Source organism: Anomaloglossus baeobatrachus, chromosome 4 (assembly GCF_048569485.1).
Source record: "Anomaloglossus baeobatrachus isolate aAnoBae1 chromosome 4, aAnoBae1.hap1, whole genome shotgun sequence".
Taxonomy (NCBI): Eukaryota; Metazoa; Chordata; class Amphibia; order Anura; family Aromobatidae; genus Anomaloglossus; species Anomaloglossus baeobatrachus.
In genome coordinates, this window is record NC_134356.1 from 306,865,003 (window position 1) to 306,891,577 (window position 26,575).

A 26,575-nucleotide genomic window follows, 5' to 3' on the forward strand; every position below is an offset into this window, starting at 1 on the left:
ATCACACAGGACAGGATTAGATACACAGCTCAGTAGATAGTATCACACAGGATAGGATTAGATGCATAGCTCAGCAGATAGTATCACACAGGATAGGATTAGATCCATAGCTCAGCAGACAGTATCGCACAGGAGAGGATTGGATACACGGCTCAGCAGACAGTATCGCACAGGATAGGATTATCATACACAGCTCAGCAGACAGTATCGCACAGGATAGGATTAGATACACAGTCCTGCATACAGTATCACCGGTTCACGCACAGGCCGACAGGTTGCAGGAGGAAGGGAGGGTTGAGCGAGGGTGTTTTTGGAGACGATAGCGGTGGTGGAGGGAGGGGCGCTGGTACTCATATGCAGAGGCACAAACACACGCAGCGGCGACGGGCAGAGCGGGGACTTTGCAGTTCCAAACGCAAATGGCAAAAACAATTGACATGTCAATTGTTTTTGCTTTTTACGTTTAGAACTGCAAAGCTGAGTTTTTGCCCAAATTTCTGCCACAAAAAGGCTGCAGTTTGAACTGCATAGTGGGGCTTATAAACCCAAATTCCTATAGACTAAGCTTGAAAAGCAGAACACATCCATTTTGGCATTAAACGCTGCAGTTGAAAAAGCAGGTAAAAAGCAAACTGGGGTCTTAGCCGAACGGTCGTTACACACACAGCAAATCCAGCATGGCAGCCCCCAGTGCCTTCAGTAAAATTAGAATTAAATAAAAACTAAATAAGCAGTGATTTTAATTTTGTATTAAAAATACTTGATTTCATAATCACCCTTTTTTAATACAAAAATAAAAAAACGCGACACCTTCCCTTTAAAAAAAAAAAAAAAATAAATAAACATTTAGTATCACTGTGACCGGACAATCGAGATCTTTCTAGTGGAAGAATTCTATTGGACTTGTTCTTACTGTGTGAATGTACGATTGTGAATAGGATTACCTAAGGGATTGTGAAAATGCTTGGAGTGGGGAGAAGTATCCATGGCCATATCTATATAGTGTTTATTTAGACACTGACTAGCCCTACTCTAAGCAAAAATACAAGTATGTAGTCTAACACAAGAAATGGTATGCTGTATGCTGCTAGAGCTTTGTGAGTAAATTAAATAATTTTTTTTGCCACTGCATGGATGGTGTCCATATATAACAGGAGAAGGAAGGGAGACAAGGCAACAATCATGGAAAATAGCATTTTATTAATTAAAACCACATAACGTTAATTTTTACAAAAGTTACAACATATGGATTAGGTATGGATAGTGTCCATGCATCACCGGAAACAAAATGCAAGAAACATCCATTTTTATTTTGTCTAAAAGTTTTTTGGTTTTTTTTATGCATATATTTTCTATGAGTGTGCAATTCCTTTTAATAGTGGTATCTGTTTTTATTTGACAATAGATTCTTCAACCCGAAAGTGTGCTCACACTGGTGGCCATGAAGGCAATGAAAAAAAGCAAGCTGCGTCTGGCACATCAACCAGCAGAGGAACGAGAAAAAAATCTGTGCAATCCAGCACTAGACGGAGATCGACACGAAATAGCAAATCTGACACAAGCAATCTTCAGAGTTCCCCAAAATCCAGTAGCTCTGATCACGATACACCAGGTCATACTACCAATGCTACAAATGCGTCTCCATCAGAGGACTCTGGTAAGCAGTCTTCGAAACCACGAAAACCAGCTCCTAAAAAGGGCTCTCGGACTAGAAAAAGAATCTGCTCAGCTACACAGTATGAAGATGAATCTAAAGATGACAAACATTCTGAAAGTGAGGCAGAGCAAGAGAAGAAATGTAAACTCTCCGATGATAATGTGTCAGAGACAGAACTGTATAAGCCAAGTCAGTCTCCCAACAATAGCATTGCAAAAGAGAACGAGCATCTAGATGTGTCCGCTCCTCTTGAACATTCGGAGGAGAAACCTTTGCTAGATTCCTCGCCTGCACACAGTGTGCATTCTATCGATAATGAACGGTCTGCTAGTCCTGACTTACCTAATAAGCATCAGTTTCATGAAGAAGAGCGGTCATCTCCTTCCCCGATTTTCAAAAATGGTGAGGCTGATTTGCAGGATGATCAAGCGGCTTTCCAAAGATCAGCAAATGAGACTAGTGTAAATTCTGCAGAAAATCAGTTGGACATAGAGGCTAAATCCCCTTTGGTATCTGAAAATCTGAATGTTTCATATGAAGAGATTTCTTCTTCCTCTCCACAATCGGCAAAGCACATAATTTCTGATCATACAGAATTGTCTCCTTTGTCATGTGAGAAGATAGAGCCATGTGATGTTGCGAAATCTGCATCTTCACCTTCATCTCCTAAAGAAATTAAATCTCCTGTAAAACATTCACAGGACTCTCCAACATCTGAAGAGATTGATATGAATGCAGAGAACCACTCGCACCCCAACGAAGTGAAATTGCAGTCAAATGAAAGCCATTTTCAAAGTGTGGATTCACACTCCACACAGTCTGTGCTTCCATCCGAGTCGGTAAAACAATATGATTTGGACTATGCAGCAACCTCCCTTGATACATCAAAAGAAGAAAGTATCCAGAAACCTGAAAACATCCAACACTTTGAGCCTGATGAGGTTTTAAAAAGTGTGCACAACCCAGATAAGCTAGAAAAAGTTTCAGAAGTGAGCTTGCAGGCAGAGGACCCGGAAGACTGCATTGGGGCCCAAAATGCTAAAACAAGTACGACTTCTGAGCCAAACTGTCAACACGGTTCAGAAAGCTCTACTTTATTAACAGAACAATCAGAGCAGTCACTGGTGTTATCAAAAAATTCTGCTGAAGAATTATCTAATACTACAGATATTTGTGGGAATACAATATGCAAGGAAGAATTACACAGTCCTAATTTAGGGGACGATAAAATACACGATACTGATCGAAAAACAGACTTAAAAAATGACCCGCAGAAGACTTTCTCTGATGACAACACTGAACCGGTTGCAATGGAGTGTGAATCGTTGTGTAGTGATCATAACGATTCAGAAGTTGAGCAATCTGTGAACACTATAAAAACTGATACCTTGACTGAAAACAAAGTGTCTCCTCCAAAGCAGCCATTACCTCCTGATGATGCATCCAAGAAAGAATCACGGACAAGAAAATCTAGATTTCATTCCCCTTCAACAACTTGGTCACCGAGTAAAAATAATGTTAAAGAAAGACCAAGATCCCCTTCACCTCCCAAACCTAAAAGACCAAGATCCCCTTCACCTCCTAAAGCTAAAGAAAGACCAAGATCCCCTTCACCTCCTAAAGCTAAAGAGTCTCCTATTAAACCGAAATCTAGATCACGCAGTAGAGACAAAGATGGAGAGCGCAGTCATGGGGGTCAGTGGAAAGGGAGGAGCAGAGACAGACACCATAGAAGACATTCAAGATCTAGGAGTAGACATTCCCAGTCAAGAAACAGACATTCTAGATCTAAAAGTAGATCTCGATCAAGGTCTGGATCACGTACCAGATATAAAAATAGAATTGTTCCAGTTGATAGAAATGAAAACGATTGTGTTTCCCCACCGTGGAAAGAGCGACGCTCAAATGAAAATTGGAAAAGTCCCAGAGGAAGTGAAATGTATAGAAGAAATGAACCTGCCAAACATGAAAATTTCAGAAATGATAAATATGATACAAGAGATTCTGCTGAGGCATATCATGACAATAAAAATGATTACCCTGATTGGGTGGTAGAAAAGATTAGATCTGCAGAAAGCAGAGGAAGAGGCGACACCTGGATGAGGGGAGACTGCAGAGGGGAAAGAGGATGGGGGGATCACAGAGGAAGAGGAGACCGACCTAGAGGAAGAGGTGATTTTAGGGGTAGAGGAGAGAGTCGAATGAGGGGGGACAGAGGTAGAGGCGGGAATAGAGGAAGAGGTTACCATTGGGATGATGGCCAGTATGGACCAGGGGATTCATGGAACAGAAATGTAAACATGGAATGGAACTCGCCTAGAAGTCGTGGGGGACATGGACGAGGGGGGTTTATGGGTGGATTTAATTATGGAGAACAACATGAGAATAATTGGAACAATAGACAGCCCTACTCAGGAAATTCAGCTACTCAAGGGCAAGAATGTCCAAGGTTTTTGGAAAGCAAAAATAAGCCTAAATATGAAGATATGTTTGACTCTGCTGCCGATCGATCTGGGTGGTCTTCTGCATCAAGTTGGGCTGTTCGAAAAACCCTGCCTGCTGATGTTCAAAATTACTACTCAAAACGGGGAAAAAGCACCACAGGTCCCCAAGGAGGAGTGTGGCCTAAACAAGAAGAGTCTCAAGGTTTGTTGATGACCTTTTTATTTTTGGTTAAAATGTTTAAGTAGCTTGCTGCATTTTAGTGACCAGGCAAATAATTTGTGTTTTCTTGCTGTAAGTATATTAAAGATGTCATGGCTCCACACGCCTCTGTATCGAAAGGTGAACTGGGTCAGTGACATCATGTCTATAGGGTTCTGCTGGCTCACGTAGAACATTTGCAATAACGGATACTCATCTACAGATATCTGCTGCCTTACATGCACATCACATCATCCCTGCTCACCTCCTACAGAAAGGAGTGAAGCTGATTTCTCCATCTATGGATTGTAAGATAAATCTGAGTGCAGTCAATTACACCACTAGTAGAGTCTTGATATGTTTTGTGTGTGTGTGTGTGTGTGTGTGTGTGTGTGTGTGTGTGTATATATATACAGTGCCTTGCAAAAGTATTCGGCCCCCTTGATTTTTTTTTCAACATTTTCCCACATTTCGTGCTTCAAACATAAAGATAAAAATTTAAAAATTTAAATTTTATGGTGAAGAATCAACAACAAGTGGGACACAATTGTGAAGTTGAACGTAATTTATTGCTTATTTTGAACTTTTTTTTTTAAAAAAACAAAACAAAACTGAAAATTGGGGCGTGCAATATTATTCGGCCCCTCTAAGTTAATACTTTGTAGTGTCACCTTTTGCTGTGATTACAGCTGCAAGTCGCTTGGGGTATGTCTCTAACAGTTTTGCACATCGAGAGACTGAACTTCTTGCCCATTCTTCCTTTGCAAACAGCTCGAGGTGAGTGAGGTTGGATGGAGAGCGTTTGTGAACAGCAGTTTTCAGCGCTTTCGACAGATTCTCGATTGGATTCAGGTCAGGACTTTGACTTGGCCATTCTAACACCTGGATACGTTTATTTGTGAACCATTCCATTGTAGATTTTGCGTTGTTTGGGATCATTGTCTTTGTTGAAAGACAAATCCCCGTCCCAGTCTCAGGTCTTTTGCAGACTCCAAAAGGTTTTCTTCACGAATGGTCCTGTATTTGGCTCCATCCATCTTCCCATCAATTTTAACCATCATTCCTGTCCCTGCTGAAGAAAAGCAGGCCCAAACCATGATGCTGTTACCACCATGTTTGACAGTGGGGATGGTGTGTTCAGGTTGATGAGCTGTATTGCTTTTACACCAAACATATTGTTTGACATTGTGCCCAAAAAGTTTGATTTTGTTTCATCTGACTAAAGCATCTTCTTTCACATGTTTGGTGTGTCTCCCAGGTGGTTGTGGCAAACTTTAAACAATACTTTTTATGGATATCTTTGAGAAATGGCTTTCTTGTTGCCACTCTTCCATAAAGGCCAGATTTGTGCAGTGTACGACTGATTGTTGTCCTATGGACAGACTCTCCCACCTCAGCTGTAGATCTCTGCAGTTCATCCAGAGTGATCATGAGTCTCTTGGCTGCATCTCTGATCAGTCTTTTCCTTGTTTGAGATGAAAGTATTGAGGGATGGCCGGGTCTTGGTAGATTTGCAGTGGTATGATACTGCTTCCATTTCAAAATGATCAGTGCACAGTGGTTCTAGAGATGTTTTAAGTTGTGAAAATCTTCTTGTAACCGAATCCGGCTTTACACTTCTCCACAATAGTATCACGGACATGCCTGGTGTGTTCCTTGGTCTTCATGATGCTCTCTGTGCTTTAAACAGAACACTGAGACTATCACAGAGGAGGTGCATTTATACGGAGACTTGATTACACACAGATGGCTTATATTTATCATCATCAGTCATTTAGGACAACATTGAATCATTCAGAGATCCTCAATGAACTTCTGGAGTGAGTTTGCTGCACTGAAAGTAAAGGGGCCGAATAATATTGCACGCCTCAATTTTCATTTTTTTATTTTTTTAAAAACGTTTAAAATGAGCAATAAATTTCATTCAACTTCACAATTGCGTCCCACTTGTTGATTCTTCACCATAACATTTTTATCTTTGTTTGAAGCCTGAAATGTGGAAAAAGGTTGAAAAAATTAAGGGGGCCCGAATACTTTCACAAGGCACTGTATGTGTGCACATATGTGTGTGTGTGTGTGTGTGTGTGTGTGTGTGTGTGTGTATATATAGGTTAGTTTGCATAGTTTTGAATAGGTGCTTTCCATGAATGAACTCTTATAGTAATGAGCTGTTTATAGATTTAATTTATTTATTTTTTTTTTTTTATATGAACAGATCAAGCAGTGACAGATCAAGCAAGTCAACAAAATGAAAATCCTCCAGTCCCTGTCAATATGGTGCAAAGTCAAATGAATGTTCAGCAACCTGTTCCTCCACCCCCTCAACCAATGAATATTGCGCTGCCCCCTCAACCAATGAATATTGCTCCACCCCCTCCTCAACCAATGAATATTGCTCCACCCCCTCCTCAACCAATGAATATTGCTCCACCCCCTCCTCAACCAATGAATATTGCTCCACCCCCTCCTCAACCAATGAATATTGCTCCACCCCCTCCTCAACCAATGAGTATTCCTGCACCCCCTCAGCCATTGAATATGTTTCCCTACTCAGTGGGTGTCCACCCTCCCTTGGTGAACATCCAACACAATCCTTACAATCCTCATCGACAACTTCCTATTCATCTCCACCCAACTCTACCTCTAGTTCAGATGTCTGCACCATCTAGTGTGCCTCAGGGATTACCTCCACCCCCACCACCACCTCCTCCATCTCAGCAAGTCAGTTACATTGCTCCACAGCAAGATGTAAAACCACTGCAGGTACCTGTTTTATTTGTCTGTTTGAGCTACTGTTTAGTGTGCCATAGCTTTTATACACATACAAATATATTATACATACCATACATATATTTTGTACTTTTCTCTTATATTTTGGTCCAGTCTGGATTATTATGGGTTATTGCAGTGATCTTTGTAGCACTGTTATGACCAGAGTAATAGATTACATTTGTTAGTAGAACAATTTCCATTTGCTTTCTCTTAATTAGATGCACACTATAAGGGAATGTGTCATTAGACAGTCATCTATCAGGTTTTTATCTTAACGGGGAAGGTCACAGTTCACCTTCTCCCCCTCATGAAGCATGCATAAAAAAAAATCTCTCCAGTAGTCAGGACATTTTTTTAACCGTACAGGTGCTACACAGAAATTACTGCAAAGTGGAATGGAAAAAAAAATGCATTTAAATTTTTTCACTTTTAACCTTCGTCCGGCTGAGTAGGTACAATTGTAACTATTCCGTTTTAAAATTGCAATAATTTTTTTTTTTTTCCAAAAGCCGTAGAGGGCTGAAATTTCGTGACATCTCTGCAGTTTTGGTCCAGAATATATTGGCCAAATTTCAATAAAATATCTCAACCCCCTTCCGAGATAAGGGGTCGCTGTTAACGTTGTAAAATTATGCAGCCTGACGAAGGTTAAAAGGGATAGCACGACAAATTGGACCACAAAATGTGTTATCCGTTTTCTTCGGAGTGCGCTGATACCTTATATATGGTTAAAAACCCCTGTTTGGACAAACATCAGGGCTTAGAAGGTTGCTTTAGCCCCAAATTTCTCACTCTTGCAAGAGGTGACACGAAAGTGGACTTAACAGTTTAACCCCTTGCTTCTGAGTATGGTGATACCCCGCTTGGAGTCAGAGTTCTGTTTGGACAAATGGGAGGGCTGAAGGCACAATATATGAATTTTGGAACACAAATTTGTCTAAAGTAGCTTGCAGTGCCCCTAAAGTACCTAAATAGCACAACCCCCCCCCCTCCCCCACAAGTGACCGCATTTTGGAAACTACAACCCTAAAGGATTTTATCCAGGGGTATGGTGAGCATTTTGAACCCTCAAGTACTGCACTGAATTTGATAACATTAGATCATCATATTAAATATTTTCATTTTTTCACAAACCTGTTGCCATAGCCGCAAATTTATTACTTTTGTGAGAGATAACCTGAACGTCGACTCTACAGTTTCTTCTGAGCATTGCGATATCCCACATGTAGTCAAACGTTGTTAGGTCACACAGCCAGGTTCAGAGCACAAGTGACATTTGGAATGGAAATTTTGCTGGAATAAATTTCAGACATCTCTCATCTGCAGAGCTCATGAGGTACCAAAGCCACAAGTCCTACAAATGACCCCATCTTGGAAAATAGACCCATCAAGGAATTCATCTAGGGGTGTGTTGAGCATGCTCAACCTGTGGATGCTTCACAGAACTTTTTAAAATATGGATGTGAAAATGAAAATTTAAGGTTTTTTGGGGGGGTTTTTTTCCACTAAAATGTTTTGGGCCCCAAAATTTATAATTTTCACAATGGATATAGGAGAAAACGGACAAGATAATTATGTTATTTCTCTTTAACATGTTTTCCATATGTGGTGAAAAACTGCTGTTTGGGTACATGTCAGGGCTCAGAAAGGAAAGAGTGCTATTTGATTTTATATTTTTTATAAGCATATATTTGTCTGGAATAGATTGCCGACACCATGTCGCATTTGTAGAGCCCCTGACATGCCAGAACAGCGGAAATCCACACAAGTGAATCCAATTTTGGAAACTAGACCCATCAAAAAAGAATTAATATAGGAGAGTACTGAGAATTTTTAGCTACAGGTGATTCACAAAGCGTTAACATTTACCGTAAATGAGAAAACAAAAATTTGTGGTTTTTTTCCACTAAAATACTGTTTTGGCACCAAATTTTATAATTTACAGAATTGGTAATAGGCAAAAATGAACCCAATAATGTGTTATGCAGTTTTTATTGAACGTGACGGTGCCCCATATGTGGTTGCACACTACTGTTTGAGCACACAGCGGGGATCAGATGGGAAGGAACGCTATTTGGCTTTTGGAACGCAGATTCTCAGTGAGTAGAGTTTGGCCTCCATTAGCCAAGCCCTTGAGGTGCCAGATCAGCGTAAACCCATAAGTGACCCCTTATTGGAAACTTGACTGCTTAAGCAATTTATCTAGGGATGTAGTGAGTATTTTGAACCCAGAGGTGCCTCGCAGAATTGTGTAACATTTTAGTGCTAAAAATGTATTTTTTTTTTAATTTTTTTTTATTTTTTTTTTTTTTTAGTGCAGATTTGTGCGTTTCATAAGGGTTAAAAGGTGAAAGTGGACCCCACAATTTGTTGTGCAATTTCTCCCGAATGTGGTGATTCCCTTATATGTTGTCATAAACTGTTTGGTCACGGGTCAGGGCTGAGAAGGACAGAATTGTATTTGTTTTTGGAGCACAGATTTTGTTAGAATACGTTAGTTTATGGGTGACGTTGGTGGAGAACCCTAATGTGCCAGAACATCAGAAAAAACCCATTGTAGTTTTTTTTCTGGAGAAGGGCAAACATGCATCCATACATTGTGCTTAGCTCATGCTTCTGGCGACACATATTGTGTGCTCTTCAGACTACAATAATATCATATATGTGGTTGCCTACTGCGGTTCGAGCTCAGGAGACAGGCATTTGGATATGTAAGCCAATATTTCACAGAATTTTATTTAGGGGTGAAGGAGAGGAGAGGGAACTGGCGTTTTTGTACAGTTGTCACCCACCGCATTTTCGCTGGTGGGAAGGCGTAATTCACTTATACCTTTATCGCAGTTGTAAAACTGCAGTGAGGAATAAGGCCCCTTAATAGCCCCTGTTTTAATACGTTTTGTCTGTTAATTTACCGGATTTTAAGATTTTTTTTTTTTTTGTGTGGAGAAGCTTTAGTTTTTTGTAGCATTTTGGCATACATACAAGATTTTGATTATTTTTTTTTACTCCATGTTGTGGAGTTGCAATGTGGCCAAATAAACAGTTCTGACTTGTCTATGTTGTGTTTCCTTTAAATTAACGTCCACCATACAGAATATGTAAGATGATTGAACAGTTTAGACTTCTAGGAACGCGGCAACACCAGACTATTGATTAATTACTGATAGCCAGTGGGTCGTTAGTGGAGGGGGGTGGGGGAGAAAGGAGGGGTAAAACAAAAAACTCAGTGAATAAAAACTTGTCAGAAACGTAAACCTCTTCCTCTGAAACCTGTTATGACACGTAATCAGCCAGGCTAGGGTGTTTCTAGTTGGGGAATAAGGCCTAAGCCACACGGCGAGAAAAACGGTGCGAGTAGAGTGCGATAAAACCTCACATTCCACTCGGACCAATATTAGCCTGTGTGCACATGAGCGATTATTTTCTCAGCCCTAATTGGACCGAGAAAACAATCACAGCATGCTGCGATTGTAATGCTAGACTTTCTCTCGCACCCATTCAAGTGAATGGGGCGAGAGACAAATAGCACCGCACTCACAGTATACCAGTGTACCACGCGTGCAGAGCGAGAATCACAATAGCCGGCTACGGAGGAGAGAGGGAGATAAATCCCTCCTCAGTTCCGGCCCTGCCCCCGCAGCTGAGGTCCGCTCGCACAGTTGGACCTCAGTCGCAGGGGCACTCGCATGACACTCTGCTCCCGCTGTGCTGCCAGCGGGAGCTGAGTGTCATGCGAGGATCGCACTAGTGCCCCGCGTGGCCCCAGCCTAAAGCAGAGACTGAGAAGCTAGAAGTGCATTGTTACGCCCCAGTGCACTTAGACTTAGCTGCTGATGCATTGCTTTATGGTCGTAAAGGGATCCACTAGCTTATCTTTTAAAGGGAACCTGTCAGGTGCAATGTGCACCCAGAACCACTAGCAGATTGCTAATCCCTGCCTAACCATCCCTGTATTTAGTAGCATAGATAAAGAGTCACTGCATTGAATAGCATGTTAGTATGCCCCTGTGGGTGTATTAACATAAGAGGGCAGCTAGTCGGGAGAAGCAACGCCCTCACGACTAGTCCCTTCGCTCATTAGCATATGATATAAGAGCTTTAGAAATACTTTTTCTAAAGATCCCTTTTATCTATACTAGTGTATACAGGGACGGTTTGGCAGGGATTAGCAATACCCACCTAAAACCGCTCTTGGCTCTGGGTATATATTGCACCTGATAGGCTCACTTTAAGGGGCTACACAATCATATTAATAGTTTGGTGGGGGGTGAAAGCTTGACAGGTTACTTTTGACACCTTCACAACCGGCCGATTTTGCGTTTTCCGTTTTTTTGGGTTTTTTTTGCTACCTTTCTTCCGAGAGCCGTAACTTGTTTATTTTTCAGTCAATCTTGCCATGTGAGTGCTTATTTTTTGCTAAACAAGTTGTACTTTTAAAGTATTAGTTTTACCATATAATGTACTGGAAAATGGCAAAAAAATTCCAAATGTGGAAAAATTGCAAAAATAAAGTGCGATTCCACAATGGTTTTGAAGATATTTTATTAACTGTGTTAACTATATGGTAAAACTGATGTGTTGGTGTGATACCTCAGGTCGTTGCAAGTTAGTTGACACCAAAAATGTGTACGTTTACTTTTATCTACGGTGTTAAAAAAAAAAAAAATCAGAAGTTTGGGAAAAAAAAATGCCACAGGTTTTGCGCCATTTTCCACAAGCTGTAGAGTTCTCATTTTTCGGGATCTGGGGCTCAGTGATGGCTTATTTTTTGTGTCTGGAACTGACCTTTTTAATGGTACCTTTTTTTGCACAGATGCTACGTTTTGACCGCCTGTTATTGCATTTTACTCAATTTGCCACGACCAAGAAACATAATTTTGGCGTTTGGAATTTTTTGCCGCTACGCCATTTTTCCGATCAGATTAATTTTTGTATTTTGATTGGCATTTCTTAACGCGGTGATACCAAATGTGTATATTTATATTTTTAACCCTTTAATTTTCAATAGGATGAAAGGGGGGTGAGTTGAAATTTTAGGTTTTTGTTTTTTTTAATTTTGCAAAAATTTTATTTTATTTTATTTTACTAGTGCCCCTGGGGGACTAAAGGGATCAGCAGTCTGATCACTCTTCCATATCTACTGATCACACCTACACAGCTGTGAACACCATATATGCTCCTCTCCTGTCTCACACAGCTCTCGGGCGGGTGAAACAGGAAGTGAGTCATGTGAGCTACAGGAATCATCACATGACCCTGTGCTACCATGATAACCATCGGATTCATGTGATCACATCACATGACTTCCGGTGTTGGGTGGTGACTAAACTTTAACCGCGACAGCGATTATAGTGGTGCTGTCACATTTTAACAAAGCCATTTAAGGGGTTAACAGGTACGGGCAGATCGCGGAACTCCTCTTGCTTGCTAGGCACACATGTCAGCTGTACAAATCAGCTGACATGTGCACGGATTTCCCCCCCACCCCCAGCTGCTCGCTGCAGGAGGGTGGGATTAACACTGACAGCTGGGATGTAATTTTACTACCTGCGGTCGTTAAAGGGTTAAGTTCAATTTTTAGCTGCCCTATCGTATCTTGCACAGGTTGATGGATGACAGATGCCCACTTCTTTAAGCATTGGCTATTAACCCCAGAATCTAACAGGAAAATCTCCCACTAATTGCAGCTGCTATAGGTAGATGCTAGCTGCACAAGACTGCGCTCATTATTATTATTTATTAGTATAGCGCCATTTATTCCATGGCGCTTTAGAAGTGAAAGAGAGTATAAGTACAACAATCATTAACAGTATAACACAGACTGGTACAGGAGGAGAGAGGACCCTGCCCACGAGGGCTCACCTTCTACAGGGAATGGGTGAGGATACAATAGGTGAGGACAGAGCTCATACAGTTACTCAGGGAATTTTGAGGAATTAGTACTTTTGGCAGCCTGATACTGTGAGGTTTTTGCATAGGTCACTATGTATTGTTTTTGTGTTGTTTTTTTTTTTTATTTTAAACATTGACATTGTGTTAACTTTTAAACAGGGTAATCCTGGTGCTAGCTATGTAAGTAATAATGTAAATGCACCACTCTTGCCTGCTCCAGCATCAGTCCAACGAACTGTCGGGGTTGCACTAGGACTACATTCTGCCAGTGTGGCATCATCTGGTTATAGCAAGAATTCACATACTACTTCTATAAAATATATTACTCGAAAGGAAAGTGTGACCGTGGAAGCCAGTGCTGACAGCTCCAAAAAAGAAAAGGTAAGCAGAACTGTGATTTTCTCAAATTATCAAAGTTTTTATTTTATTTATTTGGTTCCTATTGACATAAGATGTTTGCCTTACCAGGTCTTGTATTATGAGAATCTTGTGTAAAATGCACTGAACACAAATCTAAACACAACACTGTTTTGTGTTTGCTCTCATTTGTTGTGAACTGAACTCAAAAGATCGAAGACTTTTTCTATGTACACTAAAGGTCTTTTTCTCTCAAATATTGCACACAAATGTCTAAGGCCATGTGCGCACTAGAAAGTGACTTTCTTGAGGGAAAAACCGGATCCTCTGACAGAATCCCGCACCTGCGGTAAAAAAGGCACCAAAACTGCAACGAAATCTGCATGCGGTTTTGGTGCGGATTTGCCGCGGTTTTTCCGCAGGTTGGTCCCTGCGGGTTTTTACCATTACAGTGCTGGCCAAAAGTATTGGCACCCCTGCAATTCTGTCAGATAATACTCAGTTTATTCTTGAAAATGATTGCAATCACAAATTCTTTGGTAATATCTTCATTTAATATGTCTTCAATGAAAAAAAATAAAAAAATTGTCATAAAGCCAAATTGGATATAATTCCACACCAAACATAAAGGGGGGTGGACAAAAGTATTGGCACTGTTTAAAAAAAATCATGTGATTCTTCTCTAATTTGTGTAACAGCACCTGTAACTTACCTGTGGCACCTAACAGGTGTTGGCAATCACTAAATCCCACTTGCAGCCAGTTGACATGGATTGAAGTTGACTCAACCTCTGTCCTGTGTCCTTGTGTGTACCACATTGAGCATGGAGAAAAGAAAGAAGACCAAAGACCTGTCTGAGGACTTGAGAATCCAAATTGTGAGGAAACATGAGCAATATCAAGGCTACAAGTTAATCTCCAAAGACCTGAAAGTTCCTGTGTCTACGGTGCACAGTGTCATCAAGAAGTTTAAAGCCCATGGCACTGTGGCTAACCTCCCTAGATGTGGAAGGAAAAGAAATATTGACGAGAGATTTCAATGCAAGATTGTGCAGATGGTGGATAAAGAACCTTGACTAATATCCAAACAAGTTCAAGCTGCCCTGCAGTCCGAGGGTACAACAGTGTCAATCCGTACTATCAGTTGGCGTCTGAATGAAAAGGGACTGTATGGTAGGATACCCAGGAAGACCCCACTTCTTACCCCGAGACATAAAAAAGCCAGGCTGGAGTTTGCCAAAACTTACCTGAGAAAGCCTAAAACGTTTTGGAAGAATGTTCTCTGGTCAGATGAGACAAAAGTAGAGCTTTTTGGGAAAAGCCATCAACATAGTTTATAGGAAAAAAAAAAGGGCATTCAAAGGAAAGAACACTGTCCCTACAGTCAAACATGGCCGAGGTTCCCTGATGTTTTGGGGTTGCTTTGCTGCCTCTGGCACTGGACTGCTTGACCGTGTGCATGGCATTATGAAGTCTGAAGACTACCAACAAATTTTGCAGCATAATGTAGGGCCCAGTGTGAGAAAGCTGGGTCTCCCTCAGAGGTCATAGGTCTTCCAGCAGGACAGTGACCCAAAACACACTTCAAAAGCACTAGAAAATGGTTTGAGAGAAAGCACTGGAGACTACTAAAGTGGCCAGCAATGAGTCCAGACCAGAATCCCATAGAACACCTGTGGAGAGATCTCAAAATGGCAGTTTGGAGACGGCACCCTTCAAATTTCAGGGGCCTGGAGCAGTTTGCCAAAGAAGAATGGTCTAAAATTCCAGCAGAGCATTGTAAGAAACTCCTTGATGGTTCCCGGAAGCGGTTGTTCTCAGTTATTTTGGCTAAAGGTTGTGCAACCAAGTATTAGGCTAAGAGTGCCAAAACTTTTGCCTGGCCCATTTGTGGAGTTGTGTGAAATGATCAATGATTTGAGTTTTGGTTCTTTCTCTTGTGTTTTTTTTCATTGCAAGCAAAATAAATGCAGTTAATAATACCAAAGAATTTGTGATTGCAATCATTTTCAAGAATAAACTGAGTGTTATCTGACAATTGCAGGGGTGCCAATACTTTTGGCCAGCACTGTATCTATGGCAAAAACCGCAGGTACCTGCAGAAAAGAAGTGACATGCTCGTTAATTTCGCAGCAGAAAATCCGTGGGTAAATCCGCAGGTATAAAAAAAAAATGCAGTGTGCATACAGCATTTTTTTTATACCTATAGGTTTTGCTGGGGATTGACTGCAGAAATTTTAGACACGGCAAATCCGTGGTAAATCCACAGCGTGCGAACATAGCCTAAATCTGTATTATTGAGCACTTCACTTCTCCTTGGTGAGATAATCGATCCACCTCACTGGTGTGGTATATCAAAATGCTGATTAGACAACATGATTATTGCACAGGTGTGCCTTAGGCTGGCCACCATAAAAGACCACTCTAAAATTAGCAGTTTTATCACCATTTGCCTCACGCAGTGCTGCACCGATCCTTCACATAGTTGATTAGGTTGTTGGTTGTGGCCTGTGGAATGTTGGTCCGCTCCTCTTCAATGGCTGTGTGAAGTTGCTGGACATTGGCAGGACCTTTAACACACTGTCGTATACACCGATCCAGAACATCCCAAACATGCTCAATGGGTGACATGTCCGGTGAGTGTGCTGGCCATGGAAGAACTAGGATGTTTTAAACATCCAGGAATTGTGTACAGATCATTACAACATGGGGTCATGCATGATCAACCTGCAACATGAGGGGATGGTCGTGGATAAATGGCAAAGCAATGAGCCTCAGGACCTTGTCTTTGTATCTCTGTGCATTCAAAATGGCATCCATAAAATGCACCTTTGTTCATTGGCCATAGCATACAGCTGCCCATAACACAATTCCACCTCCACCATGAGCCACTCAATTGACAACATGGACATCATAAAATCTCACATTGCACTCTGCTCCATTTAAGACAATACTGCGGCTCAGATCTGCAATGTTTTCTTCAGTCCTAATCGAACTGAGGAAAAAAACGCAGCATGCTGCAATTGTCTGCGAGTCTCTCATCACACTCACCCATAAAAGTCTACGGGTGCAAGTGAAACATCGGACTGCACTCGGATGTCGGCGCAGTGCATTATACACACAGGCAGACAATGACACAAATGGGGAGATTAATCCCTCCCTCTCCGCCACAGCTGTGATCAGATCACAGTTGCATGACACTCAGCTCACGCTCGCAGCAGGTCAAGAGCCAAGGGTCATTAACATATCGCAACCGATGCTCTTGCGTCTTATGCATACCATAATGTGACTCCCACTTTAGACAAATTTGTGAACAGTATTTGAGAGAAAAAGGCCTTTTGTGTACATAAAGTCTTAGATCTTTTAGTTCAGCTCATGAAAAATAAAAGCAAGTGTTGGGTTTAGATTTTTGTTCATTGTAATTGGCACTGGTGTATGGATGGCATGGAATAAATTTAGCCCCCTTTCTAACAATTTCTAGCATGTCTTGGAGGTCCCCTACCAATAAAGTGCTGCTGTTTCCTGTTCAGGTTAAAGCAGTGTTTCCCATCTGCATCACTCAGTTGGCTATCCCCTGGCTGTGTAATACACAATCTGTGTGTCCGACCAGCTGTTGGCAACACTGTTCATCTTTTTGCTTTTCTGAGGATTATCCCTTCCATTAAAAACACTGCATAGAAATACATGCTGCAAAGTGTCGGATTGTGCCGAATCATGGATTTGTTGCTGAGCTGATTAGATGCTGTTACATTTTTATTAGCTGATATATTTCTCTGCTTTTCAAGGGGTTTCCCACAAGCAAAATTCATATTGAAGTTGATTTTAATCAATAGCTCTTATAATAATAATAATAAGTTCCACAATTGGATGTGTTTAAAAAATGTTCCTGTGCTGAGATAATCTTATATATGTGTCCCTGCTATGTACTGTGTAATGGCCGTGTCTGACTATGCAGGGACATGGTCTGATCATACCACTTCTGGACCAGGGAGGACACAAAAGAGAATATACAGACATTGCAACACCGGATTGCAGGTGATTCTTTTTGTGAGGTAAAACATTTCCCCCTCTGTTTTTATAGTGTTTTACTTCACAGAATAATTTGTGATCCTTGTACTGTAATGTTTGCATACTCTCTCTTGCTTCCTCCTAGGCCCAGATGTGATATGATCAGACCATGTCCCTGTACTGTCACACATCCATTACACAGTATGTAGTGGGGACACATATAAAAGATTATCTCAGCACAGGAACATTTTTATTTTTTTGTTTAAAACTTATCCAATTGTGGAAATTGTTATTGTTCCAAGATCTTTTGATTTAAATGAATTATGTTATGGGACAAACCCTTTAAACAGAATCTGTCGGCAGGTTTTTGCTATCCCATGTGACAGCAGCATAATGTAGAGACCGAGTACCTTATTCCAGTGATGTATCAGTTATTGGGCTGTTTCCTGTCATTCTGATAAAATCACTGTGTTCTTTGCTGAAGATGTAGCAGTTATTTGATATGGAGTTTTATAGCCCGCCTACATCACAGATTGGCAGCATTCTGCCCATGTACTGTGTACACAGCAGTCAGTGTTGGGGCATGGTACAAAGCTGATGAATATGCTGGACTACCTGGCAGCACGATAAGTAGTCCTCTAATGATGATCTACTGCTGATTAAACAGTGATTTTATCAAAGCTACACTGCGCAGCCCAGTAAGTGACACATCGCTGGAATCGGGATCTCTGTCTCTGTTATGCTGCTCTCAGATTAGGTGGAAAAAACTTGGTGAAAGATTCCCTGTAACTTGTTCAGTGATTGGATGGTTTTTATTTTAATGACTTTCTTTTTTAATACTAGAAGATTCAAATTCAGGAGAGGGCAGCGCATGAAGTTAAAATGGCCATAAGACCATACTATCAGAATAAAGATATCACAAAGGATGAATATAAAGAGATAGTGAAGAAAGCGGTGGACAAGGTAAGATGAGTAGCAGTAACTGCCTATGGGTGTGTTCACACTGTGCGATGTGCAGTGTTAACTGAAATCAGAGTGGTAACATGGTCGTTTAATGACCTGTTTGCACGACAGGCCACACTTCTGATGTGCACTAATCAGTGTTACACCGTTTGGTGCACATTTACTGACATGGGTCGTGGCATCACAGGTCATGTTTACACAGAGCAATATATTGGGCAAGCCAAATGATCATTTCACCTGACGAACAGTCTTGTCAGGTGATCTGCTTCCTATTCAGACTCAAAGATTAGCGCCCTGTGCGCATGCTGCGGATTAACCGCAGAGTTTCTGCAGAAAATGTGTTTAACACAGCTGCAGCTATTCCCCAGCAAATCCTATGGGTTTTAAAAAATGCTGTGTGCACACTGCGTTTCTTTAGATAGACAAAAATTTTGTTTTTCACAAACTTTACTGCTTTAGTTTTTTTCAATGTTTTATTCAGGTGTTTCTATGGGTACTGAAGTACAATTATGAATATTTCATACATTTTTACTTTTTTTTGCAAATACGTCAAGATTGTGGAAATACTCAATATTTACCGTGTTCATCCTTCTTTTCCAAGACTTGGATTCTTCCTGGTATGTTGTGTCAGCTTCTGGGCCGAATCCTGACTGATGAAAACCCGTTCTTGCATAGTCGGGGCTTGGATTTTATCAATTTCTGTATTGTTGTCTACTTGCATTTGAGGATTGAGCCAAAATATCAATGTTTTGTTCATCAAGCCACTTTATTTTTACCTTGTGACATCACTCATCACCAAAGTGCTCCTGGATCATTAGGAGAAGAGGAGAAGCTGTTCTTGGATGAGGTTTACATCTCATTATTTAACCATAACAGTGTTCTTCAACAAAAAGCATTAATTGGTCAAGAATGGGTTTCTATCAATCAGGATTTGGCCCACAAGCTGATATCCAGCATGCCAGGGTGAAGGGCAGATGTCTTGACAAATAAGGGTCAACACGGTAAATATTGAGGTTTTGCGTATACTGTACTTAATTTGTCAAAGTGTAGAAATGTATGAAATTTTTATAATTGAACTTCAGTAACCATAGAGACATCTGAAAAAATACTGATCAGCAAAATTTTTGTAAGTCTCAAAACGTTTCGCTATGACTGTACCAGCTTCAACCGGTGCTTGTGGGTGTTGATGTGGAGGGACAAGGCTGTGTGTACACGTTGTTTTTGTAGTGTTTCTTAATGGAAATTAAAAGCTGCTTTTTACAGTACCAGCAAAAGCAATGAGATATCAGAAGCCTCATGCACACGCACTTGCTTTTTTTTCCCTGGCTGAATTGGAAAACTGCTGCTTTTTAAAAACTGCAGCATGTCCATTCTTCCAGCAATTTTGCTGCATTTTTTCACGATGGAAAGCAATGAGAGTGAAAAACACAGCCATGCATTCTGCTTTTTTGGTTAATTAAACTAACTTTATTAAAAATGCACTTTAGATCATTGTATTTTTGGGATGTGCGATCCATGTGTTTTTCTTCATAGTGTGTTATACAACAGTCTATCCCCCTCTTCTTTTTTTTTTTTTTTTTTTGCTTGGATCTGCACTCTCCCCATTTGGCACAGGTGATTTTAATCAGCAGGAGACTGCAAGAGGGGTCAGCCTTCTTTTTGCTCCCAGTTCACATATGGGAGCCAGTGGGAGGTGAGTGCACAGCTCCTCTCACTGTGTGCTGGTGTTGTGTGGTGGCCGCTGTTGTGGTGGTGTCGTGTCAGTGGGGCGGCGCGGCCTGGAGCCTTGGGGGCTTCGCCTTGCAGCATGGGTGCTGTGAGGCACCAGGTCGCCCGTGTTTTTTTTTCCATTGAATATAATGAAAAAACGCATGGGCAAAAACTTGCCAAAAATGCGTAAAAAATGGGGTTTTTTTATGCGTTTTTTTTCTGCCAGACGGTGCGTTTTTGCTGAAGAAACAAAACTGCAGTGTGCGTACATAGCCTAAGACTTGGTTTAGTTACTCTTTAAAGATTCCTTCTGACTGCTGGAGGTTGATGGTTTATACTATTTATGTCTAGTCTATGGTAGACGGTCTGTGGCTGAACATGCATTTTTAATAATTTTTCTTTCTTTTTCTAGGTTTGTCACAGTAAAAGTGGAGAAGTAGATTCAGCTAAAGTGGCAAATCTTGTAAAAGCGTATGTCGATAAATATAAACACTCTCGCAAAAAGGGAGATGACGACAAACTGTGAACCACAGGCCATCACTGGAATTAAGTAAACCGAGGACTGCTACATTATTTGTCCAAGTGCAATTTCAGTGTCTCCACAACAATGGTTGCAACTGTGATTTAGACTGGGTTTTGATAATTTTTCAATGTAGAAACCTTTGATTTAGAGCGCTCTACCCTACTTCCCCCAAAAGACTTAATTAATTTTTTTTTGTTAGGGTGAACATATGAATAATAATGTACAGCGTTTTTGACCTTCTCAATGATGTGTGTAATATTAGAGATGTTAATCTCAATACTTGGCTATCAGCTGGTTATTGTGTGTACAGTACATGTAATCTGTTAAGAAGTCTGATCATAAGAATCTTTGATTGTGTTTTTCTTCTATTAATAGTGAGATGTTTTCTTGGCTCCTTTATAGTCTAACTGGACACGCTGGTCTTTAAGTGTACCCAATGTATGCAGGTGTCTGTACCTTGATATAGAATCTGTTTAGAAATAAACTTTCAGAATAACAATATGCCTACTGCAAAATATGTCCAACAAATATATATATTTTTAACATGGACATGATCTATGGAAACACCAAATAAATAAATATGCTGCTTGTTTGGGTTGTTTCTCGTTTGTGAGATTTGTTCTCTGTTACATACTTAGAGGCTTATTTGCCTCCATTTCCAGACATCACATATGGGTGCATTTGACTACTTACAGCGAGCAGAAATGAGGGCGATACCTATATTGAGTTGCAAAAATTGGGACTAACTGCTACGTATTTTCACTTTTTTATTCTGTTGATATAAAAATCTACACTCCAAGTTTCATACAGCTCCTTTATGGTTCACTTGTAAGCTCAGATATGGACTGTATGCTGTAAAAGGAGATCCGCAGGCAGGTGAGTATGACTTCATTTAATAAAGTGGGATGGCATATCTTATGATTCAAGGCAAGAAATATTGGGCTTGTTCAGTTTGGCAAAAGGACAGCATGATTGTGATCTTATTAGGCCCTTATTCCATTGGCTGTATTTTAGTGTCATTATTTTGGGTATTCAACCTCCACTTCAAACTGTTTAAGTGAGTCTGTCTTATCACCACAGGGCTTTAATGTGATCTAATCTAGGTCCACTTAAAGCAGGGATCTCAAACTTGACTGGGTATATGAGCCGCATATAGAAAAGACTTGAATTTAGGGGGCCATATTTTTTGCAGGATAACGTGACATTCTTAATGATACCACATTTTTCTATACACCTTTTGATCACTTTTTTCGGTACAATTTTTACTTACTATTTTTTTTTTATGGCATTCATTCTATGGGTTATGGTAGTTTTCCAGCTTGGGTCCTTACAGATGTGGTGATTTTTTTGTTTCTTAGTTTATATGTAAAACAGCACTTTTAGTGGTAAAGAAAAATGCTTTATTTTGAAAAATAATGTATATACATGCATGCATGCATGCATACATACATGCATACCCTTGTAAGTACTTGTGTCTTACAATTAGTGATTTTGGGCAACATCTTATAGTAATGTGTCCCATCCTGATCTCCTTGTAATATTGTGTCCCATTCTGGTCCTCTTGTAGTAATGTACCCCATCCTGGTCCTCATCTTGTAATAATGTCCACTATCCTGGTCCCCTTCTTCTAAAAATGTTCCCATCTTGTACTAATTGTCCCCATCTTGTAATAATTCCTCAATCCTGGTCCCAATCTTGTAGTAATTCCCCCATCCTGGTCCTCATCCTGCAGTAATACACTCTAATGTGCCGTTCTGCGCACACACACACACACACACTTACACACACATACTGCTCACCTGTCCTCCATTCCCTCGACATCCTCTTTTCTGCACATGCAGCCTGCAGGCACCATAGACTTGACGATCGTGGTCCGGTCCAGGGGGCCACCAACGTCAGTGCTTTTATTTCAGTTGAATGTGCCTCCGTAGACGCACATTCAACTGAAATGTATTGCCGCGCAGAGATTAGCTCTCTGCACAGCTATACCAATGCCAGCTGCTGGCCACTGATTGGCCGGCAGCTAGTATTAGTATAGCTGTGCAGAGAGCTTCTCTCTGCGTAGCGCCGGCAGTACATTTCAATTGAATGTGTGTCCAAGGACACCCTTTCAATAGAAATAAAGCTCTGACATAAACAGTTCTCTGGATCAGGCCGCAAATGTCAAGGGGTCTACGATGCCTGTGGGCCACATGAAGCAGCCTCATGGGCTGTATGCATTGCCATGTGATTGAGACCCCTGTCGTAATGGGATTATTACGGACTTTTTTAACTATGGGTTAAAGAGTCGTTCAGCCTGGTGCCAATCTGTGCTAGAACAGAGTGGTCACATCCGCTCCTGCCAGGGGTTCTGCAGCTTCTAGTGATATCATTGTCAACTCAGCAGCATTTTTTCTTTTGTTCTGCTCTGTTCATGGGTCATGACTGCTGATGTCATTGCTGCTTGCCAGCTGACTACCCATTGCCTAACTGTGGGAAGCCGGCTGTCAATCAACATGACGTTTGCAGTCACGCTGCATCAACAGAACAGCTGGAAGATCTGACGTGTAGCAGCAATATCACCAGCAGAAGCGGTCCATGACTGGTCTCAGCCAGCAATTGGTCAAACAGGTAGGTAGATAGTGTCTTAGTTCTTAGGTCCATAGTAAAAAAAATAAAATCATCCCGGATAACCCATTTAAAAGGAGCATGTCATGTTCACAAAAGCTGTGTACCTGAAGACAGTGTTTATCTATCTGCATATTAATAGCATTAAAATACTGTCCAGCCGCCTTACTAAAAAGAAAAACAGCTATAGTCAGAATTTGCTTCCTTCAGTCATAGAGGTGTGCCCAGAGTGACTATAGTCATCACTTTCTATACTGTAAGCACGACCTGGTAACTTGTCAGCTGAGTCTGCTGCACGTCTGTGCAGTGCGAGCTGTTAAAGGGTCGGGACATGCTTACAGTTTCTCACTGTATACTGAGCAGTGCTATGAGCAGTGAATGAATGGTTGCAGTCAAGAGAAAACCAGTTAATTTTCTCCTAGTAGGCAAAGCTTTCAGTAAAGTGGTCGAGCAACATTGCAATGTACCGTATTTTTCGGACTATAAGACGCACCGGACTATAAGATGCACCCTGGTTTTAGAGGAGGAAAATAGGAAAATAAAATTTTAAGCAAAAATGTGGTCATGACACACTGTTATGGGGCGAGGATCTGCTGCTGACACTATTATGGGGGTAATGTCCCTAAATTCTCTACTAAGGTACCCCATCCTGGTAATGATCCTTCTGCCTTTTATATGATCCCCATCCTTGTATATATACAGTATATCCCTCATCCTGCTACATAGCCCCTTCCTGCTACATAGCCCCATCCTGCTACATAGCCCCATCCTGCTCATAATATGCCCCATCCTGCTATGTGGCCTGTATCCTATGGCACGGAAAAAAAATAAACGTTTATACTCACCTTTTCTTCTCTCCCTGCAGCATCGATAATCTTCCTCTGTCAGCAGCAGCGCCGCTGACCTGTGTAGAGCCATTCCCCTGCAGCATCGCAATGTCCTCCTGTCTGCCGGCTCACTGAGATGTGTAGAGACTAGTGGTGCACACAGTGATGACGTCATCTCTGTGCTCACCGTTCTCTACACAGATCAGCTGGCCGGCAGACAGGAGAACACCACGATGCTGCAGGGGAACGGTGACGGGTGAGTATAGCGTACTTATTCACTGCCCCCTCCCAAAGCGCAGATGATGCGCGGGGGGGAGCAGGGAATATAGCCACACATGATCACTCCAGGCTGTAGTTGCCAGGGGTGATCACACGGGCTGGCTCTTTACTATGCACACACCCCCTGCCCATAATCCCGCCCACCTGTCAGCGTGGGCTTCAGCGCTGAGATATGATGGGCGGGAGGATGCATGCAAATGAAATGAGCAGGCCCACATGGTCACAACAGGCGCTGCTATAGCCTGCTCGTGCCACCGATGACCCGCTCCACCGCAGCACACATTTCCCGCAGCCCTACATTCAGACTATAAGACGCACCCCCCTCTTTCCCCCAACATTTGGGGGAAATAAAGTGCGTTTTATAGTCCAAAAAATACGGTAATTATCCTGTAGATTAACGCTTATATCTGCAGGTTAGTAGTGTTTGAGGATATGACCTGTACTCTTTAAAGGCACTGTCATGCTAAAATAACCTATTGGTAAAACCTGGGTTTTGTTACCTTTTTTAATTTTGTCAGGTTTTTTTCCCCCCCCCATATCAATCCTTATTAAAAATGAAAATTAGAAATATTTAAATTTTAACACTGGCCACTGGACTTTTTAAGCATCTTAACTTTGAGGAAATGTACATGTCACAATCTATTTGTGCTATCTTTTTATATTGAGGCATCTAAAGAGCCCTTAAAATCGTCATTATGAAGGGAGGTGGAGCAGGGTCAGATGTGACATAAACTATTGTCAATAATTGATCCTCTGTCATCAGACTATAGAGGTGTTGAGTGTCATTTTGTAATCCTGTCTCTCATAAGGAGTTTACTCAAAAATCTACTTGAATGGACAAGTATGAGCCTTAAAGTGTCCCTAGTGTCCAAACTGCAAGGTTACTAATTTTGTGTTTTACTTCAATGGCCTGTTAAACCATTCTGGCATGATCTAACAGGCATTTGGCCAGTGGAACACTGACAGGTATAATGTATTGCAATGCTTGTGCATATCTATGTAAAAACTAAAATAAACAAAATACACTTTTGGGATTGCCGCGTCCGGAACAACTCGATGTATAAAACTGTTTATACCATTTAACTCCTTCAGTGAACACCGTAAAATATCTAAATAAAAAACAGAGCAAAAACTGGCTTTTCATCAGAGCCAACAAAAGTGGAACAAAATGCTAGAAAACTCATATGTAAATTAAAATGCTATAGATGAAAGTGTCAACAATGCAAAATGGTACCAATGAAAACCTCCAACTCTTCCTGGAAAAAACAAGCCATCACGTGACTGTGTGCAGAAAAAAACTATAGCCTTCAAAATTCGGTGATGCAAAAAACGTATTTTGTAAAAAAAAGTGTTTCTCATTGTAAAGGCCCCGTCACACTAAGCAACATCGCTAGCAACATCGCTGCTAACGAACAACTTTTGTGACGTTGCTAGCGATGTTGGTGTGTGTGACATCCAGCAACAACCTGGCCCCTGCTGTGAGGTCGTTGGTTGTTGCTGAATGTCCTGGGCCATTTTTTAGTTGTTGCTGTCCCGCTGTGAGGCACAGATCGCTGTGTGTGACAGCGAGACAGCAACAACTAAATGTGCAGGCAGCAGGAGCCGGCTTCTGCAGAGGCTGGTAACCAATGTAAACATCGGGTAACCAAGAAGCCCTGTCCTTGGTTACCCGATATTTACCTTTGTTACCAGCCTCCGCCGCTCTCACTGTCAGTGCCGGCTCCTGCTCTGTGCACATGTAGCTGCAGGACACATCGGGTTAATTAACCCGATGTGTGCTGTAGCTAGGAGAGCAAGGAGCCAGCGCTAAGCATTGTGCGCTGCTCCCTGCTCTGTGCACATTTAGCTGGAGCACACATCGGGTAATTAACCCGATGTGTGCTGTAACTAGGAGAGCAAGGAGCCAGCGCTAAGCATTGTGCGCTGCTCCCTGCTCTGTGCACATGTAGCTGCAGCATACATCGGGTAATTAACCCGATGTGTGCTGTAACTAGGAGAGCAAGGAGCCAGCGCTAAGCATTGTGCGCTGCTCCCTGCTCTGTGCACATGTAGCTGCAGCACACATCGGGTAATTAACCCGATGTGTGCTGTAACTAGGAGAGCAGGGAGCCAGCGCTCAGTGTGCGCTGCTCCCTGCTCTCTGCACGTGTAGCTCTGTGCGCTGGTAACCAAGGTAAATATCGGGTTGGTTACCCGATATTTACCTTAGTTACCAAGCGCAGCATCTTCCACGCGGCGCTGGGGGCTGGTCACTGGTTGCTGGTGAGCTCACCAGCAACTTGTGTAGCGACGCTCCAGCGATCCCTGCCAGGTCATGTTGCTGGTGGGATCGCTGGAG

The 26,575-nt window shown here is 41.6% G+C and overlaps 1 protein-coding gene across 1 annotated transcript in view; it reads left to right on the forward strand.

Annotated features, from left to right (window-relative positions):
• The window catches only part of SCAF11 (SR-related CTD associated factor 11), a 191,804-nt gene extending 170,688 nt beyond the window's left edge, over window positions 1-21,116 (forward strand). The window contains exons 11-15 of the mRNA XM_075344961.1: window positions 1,406-4,303; window positions 6,516-7,063; window positions 13,124-13,345; window positions 18,172-18,291; window positions 20,414-21,116. Of these exons, the coding sequence (XP_075201076.1) occupies window positions 1,406-4,303; window positions 6,516-7,063; window positions 13,124-13,345; window positions 18,172-18,291; window positions 20,414-20,527 (3,902 nt within the window). The 3' untranslated portion in view covers window positions 20,528-21,116. The remainder of the gene's footprint in view (window positions 1-1,405; window positions 4,304-6,515; window positions 7,064-13,123; window positions 13,346-18,171; window positions 18,292-20,413) is intronic.
• The last annotated feature ends 5,459 nt before the right edge of the window (window positions 21,117-26,575 follow it).